We start from the raw sequence: 12,783 nt of genomic DNA, 5'->3' as shown, positions 1-12,783 counted from the left end.
TGGCAATCTGACGTCATAATTGACGTCATAATGCTCTCTTACCTGTCCGCGCGTCAACTGTTGTTTATCGCAGAATATACAGAGCTTCATTTTCTTCTTTATTCGACTGGAAATCAAATCGAGCCATGTTAGAATCATCATTATACCACATTTATATAGCACTCTTTTCATGCACATGGACATGTTCAAAAGTACTTTAGATAAGAAAATAACTATATTGCAGAGGTACAATTTTCTGTTTGGCAAGGCCCTAGGTTAATTTAGTCAAAACTTACCATGTTGTATATTTCTTTGGTGGGGATGTCCTTGGACATGAGAAAGTACATTCCCTCTGTTCATCTCTGTGTTGCATGTTCTGCACTCATAACTGAAAAATATTTTAGAATATTTAGAACAGTGTCTCCATCTGTACAGATATTCTGTTAAATTAATATACCCTTTCCTCCACTGAACAACTATATACATAACTATATACAATCTTGTGCTGTCTAATCTCCTGAACACATGCAAAATAGACAATTCAGTGATTCTTGACACAAGTGATCAGAACCCTAGTTGTGCATGGTGCATATAAGGTTCTTTCAGAAAGAAATATTGCACAATCACAGAATATACATACAGGCTGCATATGCAATCTTTTGTGGGCCTTATTCTCCCGAACTCTTGCACACAATTAAATGAAACTTCACACAAATTATTAGTTATAACCAACTTTAGTAAATTTCCTTGGTGGTGACGTCCTTGGACATGTGAAATTACGTTCCCTCTTTTCATTTCCATTTTGCATGATCTGCACTGTTTAGCCTTCCATCCGTATGTTTCCAGCGGTTTTCGTACAATAGGAATCGGCTATTTCTGTTGTCTGAACCGGGCTGGGTTTTATTAATAACCTAAATGTGTGAATATGTACAGTCGAATACTGTTACCTCGATATTCAAGGAACTGTAAAAATTGCATTGACGTATCCGAAGTTCGACGTAACGATATTGACTATCTGGGACTACTTTGTACTTGTGTCGGACGTCTATATTGTCATTATATCCAATGCTTTTTTTCAAGGGTTGTGGGGGTGGGGGGGGGGGGGCTTGAAATGGGACAGAAATCATATGAAACATAAATACGATTTTAATGTTATTGATAAATAAAACATCTTAATCAAATACATACATACAACTTTTTAATTTTTCAAAATATACATTTAAACATCAGCATTTTATTCCTTCCCTAAAGAAGTCTGAATGCAGCGGTAATATTCGTAGTTGAGTAGTCATTTTGACTGTGCTTCGATAATGAAAATTTACCAGTGAAATACGCATATTATTACTCAATCCTAAATTGTAGATTTTTACTTCGTCAAACAGAAAATATTTTGACCAAATTAGTTGTTACATTGGAAAACAGCGTTCTTGCTTGCACAGTGTTTTATAAGACTAATTATTGGGAATTACATGTAAATGCAAACTTTCTGACATTTAAATTGGATTAAAGATTAAATAACAAGCAAAACAAACACACCGAAACTAACTTGAATATGATTAATACATTGCCGGACAACAATAGGTTGATTTTCACACCTTAGTTACAAATAATATGGATATTTTGACAAGCTGTGATATCGACGAAACCAGGTGTAAAAACAGTACAGGTAAGTTGACGGGACTGAAAAATCTCATCGAGGTAATGATAAATAATTACATTAAGATAAATAGGGAAAAATCGGGACCGATGCAAACTTATCGTGCTAACCGGAGTATCGAGGTAACGATATTCGACTGTATATACAATAAAACATGATTAAATTAAATTTAAAAAAAAAAAAAAAAAAAAAAAAAACTTACCCCCAATTCTCACGATAACTCCGGAAAACACTTCACTCTTTTTTCTCCACTCAAATGTTACGTTTTGGCGTAATTTGAATTCCCCATCTTCTGGTAAAAGTAGTTTTTGACTAGTTTGCTGTAGAACAGTAATAGAATTATCCTGTCCGCAGTATATACACACGTACATTTTTACATTTTCAATGTCCAGCTTGCAATTAAAGATGGCCGTGAGTCTGTTGTACTGGTCTTTTAAAATAATATTGTCGGCTTGAGCTTATCAGTGAGAGGCGCTTATCGGGTTATGCAGCAGTATAATTGTAAACACACTACAGCGAATCCCCAAGCTGGCCCTGTAAAGTACCTCGTACTTCAATTAAACGCGAGTCCTTACTAAATTATCATTGGCTCTGGCTTGAATTACGTGATGAAATTCCAAGCGTCAAGGGCGCAACAGGAAATAATTATTGGTCAGTTACACAATAAGTTGCTATTTCTGGCTAGAAACCTAAAAAGCACCCCTTACTGGTTATTGCATGCCTGCCAGGAACAGCAAGAGAATTACTATTTTGCTCATAAAGAAATCTGCAGTATTCAGAGGTACAATTTTCTGTTTGGCAAGGCCCCTAAGGTTAATTTAGTCAAAACTTACCATGTTGTATTTTTTTTTTTATGGGAATGGCCTTGCAGGTGGGAAATTACATTCCCTCTCTTCGTCTCAGTGTTGCATGTTCTGCACTTGTAACTGAAAAATATTTTAAAATATTTAGAACAGTGTCTCCATCTGTACAGATATTCTGTTAAATTATTATACCGTATTAGCAATATAGGGCCATCATGGCCCTCCTGTTTTTCTTTTCCAGAGTATGGCCTTTTAGGTAATAGATCTTTATAAAATAAAATTGTGAAGGAAAAGAGTTACAGACTAATTTAACACTCACTTGTGACTGTTTTGTTTGAAGTAACATCCTCAGCTGTTGCTGCTGCTTTGGCTGTGGAGTTTGCAGCAAAATTTGCTGCTTCTAATGCAGCTGCTGCTGCTGCTGCATCTGCAGCAGCTTCCTCCGCTGCAGTAATAGCTGCTGCTAGTTTGTTCTCAGCTAATTTCAGTTTATTTTAGTCGATTGTAGCTCTTTTTTCCAGGTCAGCCTTGATCTTTGTCTCAGCCACTTTAGAGGTGGAATAATGCGTTGTAGTTGCTGCTTCTTTTGCTGCTTCTTGTGAGACTTTCAAAGAAGCAACACAGTTTTCGTCAAGTTCAGCCACCCTGGCTGCCTTTTCCGCTGCTTCAGCAAGTTTTGCTGCAGCTTGTAATGCAGCTGCTGCTGCTGCTGCTTCTGCAGCTTCTTGAGCTGCATTTGCCACAGCTCGTGCAGCCTCCACTGCACAGTCTGCCACTGCCTTACATCTTTGTTCCTGAAAATAAAAAAAAAAGACAAATATCAAACAGGGAATGCCACGCACCAAACTCGCAGCCTCCCAAAAACGAAACCTACAGCACGCAGACGTGCACACCACAAACACACACACATGCACACACACGAGGACAAAACGAACAAACAAAGGAACACACACACATACACAAAGCCTACACAAGAGGACAAAACGAACAAACAAAGAGTATAATGTAAAACATACTGCAAAAAATTAAAGACATACACATGGCAAGTAGCACTGTGTTTTTACATGTTTTCAGTTTTGAAGATAAAATTAGGTTTTAGGCCCCCCTTCGGTAAAAGAGGTGTATATTCTTTTGGTGTTGCCTGTTGGCTGGTCCATCAGTATGTAGACCAGTCTCCTTCTGGATGATAACTCAAGAACGCAAGGTCACAGTGATTCGGAACATTTAAATAATTTCCAGACGGTAACTGAAGAATGCATGGATCTTGGATCACGAAACTTTATATGGGAGTTAATCATGGTCAGTAGACAACCTCTTTTGATTTTGTGGTCAATAGCTTAAAGGTGAAGGCCACATTGACCCAGAACATTAAAGACCCACCACAACCTAGTGACCCACTTTTTTTACCCACAAAAATTTCATGAAAATAATTCTTATAATACAGGTAATATACAGTTATAAATACAGGTGGACAATTTAAGCCCTTCCTGAATAAATGTGTTTTCAAAACTTCATCTGCAAACTTATTCAGTCAATCCCTTTTCAACATGGTTTTAAAAATATAGAAGAATAACTATCTTACACTGTAGAAACAAAATGTGATTGAAATTGTAACTAAATACACTGATTTATGTACATATTGCTACATTAATTCAATAACATGTTAAGACATTACACACATTGTCTTGGCCTTATTTATATCACTGTCAATTTGTAACTAGATACTTGTTATTTCTCATTTTCTTCTTTCAAAGCATGTGTAATTACCATCATGGAAATACAAAAGACTACAGAATTTATAGTGAAGGAATCTTTTAATAAAATATGGGAAATGTAACTACTCGGTACCTTACCACAAATTTTTTATGTAAATATGGCATATATATATCAGTCTAAGTAGTAAAAATGTTTATATAATGAATAAGACTTGACAAGTAAAAAAAACAGAATGGTATCCTATCTTCTAACCCCTCCCCCCATCATACACACACCTTCAAAAAATCACAGTGTTTGCTCTTTAGCATTTCTTTACAATTCTCCTGTACACACATGTATAGAAATTATATTATAATCATTATACCACATTTTTATAGCACCCTTTTCATGCACATGGACATGTTCAAAAGTACTTAAGATAAGAAAATAACTACATAATGTATTTTGCTCATAAAGAAATCTGCATTATTCAGAGGTACAATTTTCTGTTTGGCAAGGCCCTAGGTTAATTTAGTCAAAACTTACCATGTTGTATTTTGTTTCTGTGTAAGCGTCCTTGAAGATGGGACAGAATATTTCCTTTCTGCATTATTGTACTGCATGTTCTGCACTCCTAACTGAAAAATATTTTAGAATATTTAGAACAGTGTCTCCATCTGTACAGATATTCTGTTAAATTAATATACCCCTTCCCCCACTGAACAACTATATACATAACTATATACAATCTTGTGCTGTCAAATCTCCTGAACACATGCAAAAAAGACTATTCAATAATTCTTGACACAAGTGATCAGAATCCTAGTTGTGCATGGTGCATATAAGGTTCTTTCAGAAAGAAATATTGCACAATCACAGAATATACATACAGGCTGCATATGCAATCTTTTGTGGGCCTTATTCTCCCGAACTCTTGCACACAATTAAATAAAACTTCACACAAATTATTAGTTATAACCAATTTTAGTAAATTTCCTTGGTGGTGACGTCCTTGGACATGTGAAATTATGTTTCCTCTTTTCATTTCTATTTTGCATGTTCTGCACTGTTTAGCCTTCCATCCGTATGTTTCCGGCGGTTTTCGTACAGTAGGAATCGGCTATTTCTGTTGTCGGGGCGGGGCTTGGTTTTATTAATAACCTAAATGTGATGAATAAATGTGTGAATACGTATATACAATAAAACCTGATTAAATAAAATTTAAAAAAAAAAACAACAAAAAAAAAAAAAAAAACACCCCCAATTCTCACGATAACTCCGGAAAACACTTCACTCTTTTTTTCTCCACTCAAATGTTACGTTTTGGCGTAATTTGAATTCCCCATCTTCTGGTAAATGTAGTTTTTGACTAGTTTGCTGTAGAACAGTAATAGAATTATCCTCGCCGCAATATATACACGCGTACATTTTTACACTTTCAATGTCCAGCTTGCAATTAAAGATGGCCGTGAGTCTGTGTACTGGTCTTTTAAAATAATATTGTCGGCTTGGGCTTATCAGTGAGAGGCGCTTATCGGGTTATGCAGCAGTATAATTGTAAACACACTGCAGCGAATCCCCAAGCTGGCCCTGTAAAGTACCTCTTGTACTTCAGTTAAACGGGAGTCCTTACTAAATTATCATTGCCTCTGGCTTGAATTACGTGATGAAATTCCAAGCGTCAAGGGTGCAACAGGAAATAATTATTGGTCAGTTACACAATAAGTTGCTATTTCTGGCTAGATACCTAAAAAGCACCCCTTACTGGTTATTGCATGCCTGCCAGGAACAGCAAGAGAATTACTATTTTGCTCATAAAGAAATCTGCAGTATTCAGAGGTACAATTTTCTGTTTGGCAAGGCCCCTAAGGTTAATTTAGTCAAAACTTACCATGTTGTATATTTTTATACCCCCACCAAACATGTTTGAGGGGGGTATATAGGAGTCAGTTTTGTCCCGTCCCGTCCCGTCCCGAAATCTATTATCTCAGTTATTACCAAATGGATTTGATTCAAACTTAAAATACATGTTCCACCTTATCACCCACATCATGTGACACAAGGTGCATAACTCTTGACACCAAGTTTTCATGAATTATGTCCCCTTTTACTTAGAATTTAGGGTTAATTTTGCTGTATTTTCACTCTATCTCAGTTATTACTAAATGGATTTGATTCAAACTTAAAATAGATGTTCCACCTCATCACCCACATCATGTGACACAAGGTGCATAACTCTGACACCAATTTTTTTTTTATGAATTATGCCCCTTTTTACTTAGAATTTAAGGTTGATTTTGATGTATTTTCACTATATCTCAGTTACTACTGAATGGATTTGATTCAAACTTAAAATAGATGTTCCACCTCATCACCCACATCATGTGCCCACATCATGTGACACAAGGTGCATAACTCTGACACCAAGTTTTCATGAATTATGTCCCCTTTTACTTAGAATTTAAGGTTAATTTTGTTGTATTTTCACTATATCTCGGTTATTACTAAATGGATTTGATTCAAACTTAAAATGGTTGTTCCACCACACCACCTTCATCATGTGACATAAGGTGCTTAACTCTGACATAAATTTTTTATGAATTATGTCCCCTTTTACTTTAAATTTAAGGTTGATTTTGATGTATTTTCACTATATCTCAGTTATTACAAAATGGATTTGATTCAAACTTAAAATAGATGTTCCACCTCATCACCCACATCATGTGACACAAGGTGCATAACTCTGACACCAATTTTTCATGAATTATGCCCCTTTTTACTTAGAATTTAAGGTTAATTTTTATGTATTTTCACTATATCTCAGTTACTACTGAATGGATTTGATTCAGACTTAAAATAGATGTTCCACCTCATCACCCACATCATGTGACACAAGGTGCATAACTCTGACACTAATTTTTCATGAATTGTGTCCCCTTTTACCTAGAATTTAAGGTTAATTTTGATGTATTTTCACTATATCTCATTCTGATTGGCTTAGAGCCAAAGGGAAGTAACCTTTTTTTAACTTTTGTATGGAGTTTCTTCACCTTAAATTCCAAGAATTAGTCTATTTTTAGAAATCCTATTTTTAGATTTTCAATATTTTAGGTATTTTTCTAACTTTTTTATTATAAGTCCTATGTAAAAAGTAAATACATTTTTCTGTGGTAACATGGGTCGGTAAGACACTTTTTTGTATTCACTTTTAGTGTATCTCTAATATTAGAGATTTAATATATTTACTAGTATTACTATACTAGTATTATACTAGTATTACTTACATGTGGAAGCCCAGGATGAAGTACTCCAAAGACTAAGTATTTTTAAGATTTCTTATGGTTGCCATTCTTCTGTGACAAGACCGTATGGTGGGGGTATGAGTCACTCCTGTGACAGTTCTAGTTTTTATGGGAATGGCCTTGCAGGTGGGAAATTACCTTCCCTCTCTTCGTCTCAGTGTTGCATGTTCTGCACTTGTAACTGAAAAATATTTTAAAATATTTAGAACAGTGTCTCCATCTGTACAGATATTCTGTTAAATTATTATACCCTATGAGCAATATAGGGCCATCATGGCCCTCCTGTTTTTCTTTTCCAGAGTATGGACTTTTAGGTAATAGATCTTTATAAAATAAAATTGTGAAGGAAAAGAGTTACAGACTAATTTAGCACTCACTTGTGACTGTTTTGTTCGAAAAAACATCTCCTCCGCTGCAATAATAGCCGCTGCTGCTTTGTTCTCAGCTGATTTCAGTTTATTTTGGTCGATTGTAGCTCTTTTTTATGCCCCCCTTTGAAAAAGGAGGGGTATATTGTTTTGCAGATGTCAGTCGGTCGGAATGTAGAATAATCCGTTTCTGGATGATAACTCAAGAACGCTTGGGCCTAGGATCATGAAAGTTGATAGGGAGGTTGGTCATCACCAGCAGATGACCCCTATTGATTTTGAGGTATGTATGTCAAAGGTCAAGGTCACAGTGACCCTGAATAGTAAAATGGTTTCCGGATGATAACTCAAGAACACTTGGGCCTAGGATCATGAAAGTTGATAGGGAGGTTGGTAATGACCAGCAGATGACCCCTATTGATTTTAAGGTCAGTATGTTAAAGGTCAAGGTCACAGTGACCCCGAGCAGTAAAACGGTTTCCGGATGATAACTCAAGAACGCTTAGGCCTAGGGTCACGAAAGTTGATAGGGCGGTTGGTAATGACCAGCAGATGACCCCTATTGATTTTGAGGTCAGTATATCAAAGGTCAAGGTCACAGTGACCAGGAACAGTAAAATGGTTTCCAGGCAATAAACGCTTGGGCCTAGTGTCAGGAAAATTGATAGTTAGGTTGGCCATGATCAGCAGATGACCCCTATTGATTTTGAGGTCATTAGGTCAAAGATCAAGGTTACATTGGCCAGGAACAGTTTAATGGTTTCTGATCTTCTTGTCCAAAACCATAGGGCCTAGGGCTTTGATATTTGGTATGTAGCAAAATCTAGTGGTCCTCTACCAAGATTGTTCAGATTATTTCACTGGGGTCAAATATGGCCCCACCCCTAGGGTCACATGGTTTATATAGACTTATATAGGAAAAAACTTAGAAAAACCTCTTGTCCAAAACCACAGGGGCTAGGGCTTTGATATTTTGTATATGACATCATCTAGTGGTCCTCTTCTAAGATTATTCAAATTTTTCCCCTAGGGTCAAATATGGCTCCGCCGTGGGGGTCACATGGTTTACATATACTTATATAGGGAAAAACTTTAAAAATCTTCTTGTCCAAACCACAAAGACTATGGCTTTGGTAATTTGTAATGTAGCATCATTTAGTGGTTCTCTACCAAGTTTGTTCAAGTTATCCCTCTCGGGTCAAATATGGCCCCGCCCCAGAGGTCATATGGATCATATAGACTTATACAGGGAAAAACTTAGAATCTTCATGTCCATAACTTACATCATTCAAATTTGGACCACATGTATAGTTTTGAGTGGCAAGATGAACCTTGACATGAGTTGACCTTGATCTTGACCTAGTGACCTACTTTCACATTTCTGTACCTACAGCCTTCAAATTTGGATCACATGCATAGGTTTGTGTACTGAAAAAAACTTTGACCTTGTTGTTGACCTAGTGACCTACTTTCACATTTTTGAAGATACAGGCTTCAAATTTGGACCACATGCATAGTTTTTTGTTCCAAAATAAAATTTGACCTTGATTTTGACCTAGTGACCTACTTTCACATTTCTCAAGCTACAGCCTTCAAATTTGAACCACAAGCATAGTTTTGTGTACTGAAATGAACTTTGATCTTGAGATTGACCTAGTGACCTACTTTCACATTTCTGAAGGTACAGGCTTCAAATTTGGACCACTTGCATAGTTTTGTGGTCGGAAATGGAATTTGTATTTACAGTGAGCATATAATTTCTGTTCCTTGTGCAATTACTGAATGCATCAAGGGGGGCATTTCGTGTTTGACGAGCTCTTGTTCCAGTTCAGCCTTAATCTTTGTCTCAGCCAATTTAGAGGTGGAATAATGCGTTCTAGTTGCTGCTTCTTGTGAGACTTTCAAAGAAGCAACACAGTTTTCGTTAAGTTCAGCCACCCTAGCTGCCTTTTCCCCTGCTTCAGCAAGTTTTGCTGCAGCTTGTAATGCAGCTTCTTGAGCTGCATTTGCCGCAGCTCGTGTAGCCTCCACTGCAGAGTCTGCCACTGCCTTACATCTTGGGTCTCTTTCTGGATGATAACTCAAGAACGCTTGGGCCTAGGATCCTGAAAGCTGATTAACTTATTATGCCCGCCCTTCGAAGAAGGCGGGTCTATTGTTTTGCAAATGGCGGTAGGTCGGTTGGTCTGTCGGTATGTAGACAAATCCATTTCCGGATGATAACTCCAGAACCCTTGGGCCTAGAATCATGAAAGTTGATAGGGAGGTTGGTCATAACCAGCAGATGACTCCTATAGATTTTGAGATCAGTAGGTCAAAGTTCAAGGTCACAGTGACCCAGAACAGTTAAACAATTTCCGGAAAAAAACTTGAGATTGCTTGGTCATAGTACAAGGAAAAGTAATAGGGAGATTGGTCATGACCAGCAGATGACCCCTATTGATTTTGAGATCAGTAAGACAAAGGTCAAGGTCACATGACCAAAAACAGTAGAACTTTTGTGTACAGTGACTAAATAATTTCTGTTTCTTGTGCAATTACTGGATGCATCAATGGGAGCATTTCGTGTTTTATAAGCTCTTGTTGATTTTGAGATCAGTAGGTCATAGGTCAAGGTCACAGTGACCCAGAACAGTTAAACAGTTTCTGGATGATAACTCAAGAATGTCTGGGCCTAGGATCATGAAAGTTACTAGGGACATTGGTCGTCACTAGCAGATGACCCCTATTGAGTTGAGGTCAGTCGGTTAAAAGTCAAGGTCCCAGTGACCTGGGACAGTTCAACAGTTTCAAGGTAATAACATAAGAACTCTTAAGCCTAAGTTCATGAAAGTTCAGAAAATAACCCCTATTGCTTTTGAGGTGAGTTGGTCAAAGGTCAAGGTCACAGTGATTCGGAACATTTAAATAATTTCCAGACAGTAACTGAAGAATGCATGGGCCTAGGATCACGAAACTTTATATAGAAGTTAATCATGGTCAGTAGACAACCTCTTTTGATTTTGTGGTTAATAGCTTAAATGTGAAGGCCAGAACATTAAAGACCCACCACAACCTAGTGACCCACTTTTTTACCCACAAAAATTTCATGAAAATAATTCTTATAATACAGGTAATATACAGCTATACAGGTGGACAATTTAGGCCCTTCCTGAATAAATGTGTTTTCAAAACTTCATCTGCAAACTTATTCAGTCAATCCCTTTTCAGCATGGTTTTAAAAATATAGAGGAATAACTATCTTACACTGTAGAAACAAAATGTGATTAAAATTGTACTAAATACACTGATTTATGTACATATTACTACATTAATTCAATAACATGTTAAGACATTGTCTTGGCCTTATATATGTCACTGTCAATTTGTAACTAGATACTGTACTGAAAATTTATGTAACTACTTGGTACTTTACCACAAATTTTTTATGTAAATATGGCATATCAGTCTAAGTAGTTAAAATGTCAGAACAATGTTTATATAATGAATAAGACTTCACAAATAAAAAAAAAACAGAATGGTATCCTATCTTCTAACCCCTTCCCCCATCATACACACACCTTCAAAAAATCCAAATGTTTGCACCTTAGCATTTCTTTACAATTCTTCTGTACATACATGTATAGGAATTATATTATAAACATCATTATACCACATTTTTATAGCACTCTTTTCATGCACATGGACATGTTCAAAAGTACTTGAGATAAGAAAATTAATATTTTGCTCATAAAGAAATCTACATTATTCAGAGGTACAATTTTCTGTTTGGCAAGGCCCTAGGTTAATTTAGTCAAAACTTGCCATGTTGTATTTTGTTTTTATGAAAGCATCCTTGAACATGGGACAGAATATTCCCTTTCCTCATTTCTGTATTGCATGTTCTGCACTCATAACTGAAAAATATTTTAGAATATTTAGAACAGTGTCTCCATCTGTACAGATATTCTGTTAAATTAATATACCCCTTCCCCCACTGAACAACTATATATATGCAATCTCGTGCTGTCTAATCTCCTGAACCCATGCAAAAAAGACAATTCAATGATACTTAACACAAGTGATCAGAACCCTAGCTGTGCATGGTGCATATAAGGTTCCTTCAGAAAGAAATATTGCACAATCACAGAATATACATACAGGCTGCATATGCAATCTTTTGTGGGCCTTATTCTCCCGAACTCTTGCACACAATTAATTGAAACTTCACACAAATTATTAGTTATAACCAACTTTAGTAAATTTCTTTGGTGGTGACGTCCTTGGACGTGTGAAATGACGTTCCCTCTGTTCATAACTGTATTGTGTGAAATTACGTTCCATCTGTTCATAACTGTATTGTGTGAAATTACCCCTCTTTTCATTTCCATTTTGCATGTTCTGCACTCAAAACTGAAAAATATTTTAGAATATTTGGAACAGTGTCTCCATCTGTACAGATATTCTATTAAATTATTATACCCCTTCCCCAACCGAACAACTATATGCAATCTCGTGCTGTCTTATCTCCTGAACCCATGCAAAAATGACCGTTCAATGATACTTGACACAAGTGATCAGAACCCTAGTTGTGCATGGTGCATATAAGGTTCTTTCAGAAAGAAATATTGCACAATCGCAGAACTTAGATTTTTGTTAATATACTATATACATACAGGCTGCATATGCAATCTTTTATGGGTCTTATTCTCCCGAACCCTTGCACACAATTAAATGAACACAAATTATTAGTACCGACCTAAGTTGTGCATGGTGCATGTTGCGTTCTTTAAGATAAATACTCTGCAGAGTCATGGGACTTTGTTTCTATGCTATATGCATAGAGTCTTCCTACGGAATCTTGTACGCGCCTAATCTCCCACTGTTTAATGAGACTTCGAACTAGTGATCACTACCAACCGTACTTTTTGATGCATGTTAAGTTCTTTCAGAAAAATACTCTACAGAGTTATGGGACTTTTTTAGTCCCCTACTGGTTG

The 12,783-nt window shown here is 36.5% G+C and overlaps 1 protein-coding gene across 1 annotated transcript; it reads right to left on the bottom strand.

Annotated features, from left to right (window-relative positions):
• Positions 1-2,933: 2,933 nt before the first annotated feature.
• On the bottom strand, positions 2,934-12,181 carry LOC128550028 (uncharacterized protein CG45076-like). Its single transcript, XM_053527873.1, has 5 exons — positions 12,034-12,181; positions 9,617-9,873; positions 4,681-4,772; positions 4,472-4,478; positions 2,934-3,233 (listed from the first exon to the last, which is right to left on the bottom strand). Exons 1-5 carry the CDS (start codon positions 12,179-12,181, stop codon positions 2,934-2,936), a joined length of 804 nt encoding a protein of 267 aa, XP_053383848.1.
• Positions 12,182-12,783: the final 602 nt, after the last annotated feature.

This window comes from Mercenaria mercenaria, chromosome 17, assembly GCF_021730395.1.
Source record: "Mercenaria mercenaria strain notata chromosome 17, MADL_Memer_1, whole genome shotgun sequence".
NCBI classification, from domain to species: domain Eukaryota; kingdom Metazoa; phylum Mollusca; class Bivalvia; order Venerida; family Veneridae; genus Mercenaria; species Mercenaria mercenaria.
The sequence above is the reverse complement of the archived record's forward strand: the minus strand, read 5'-3'. Positions and strand labels throughout refer to the sequence as shown.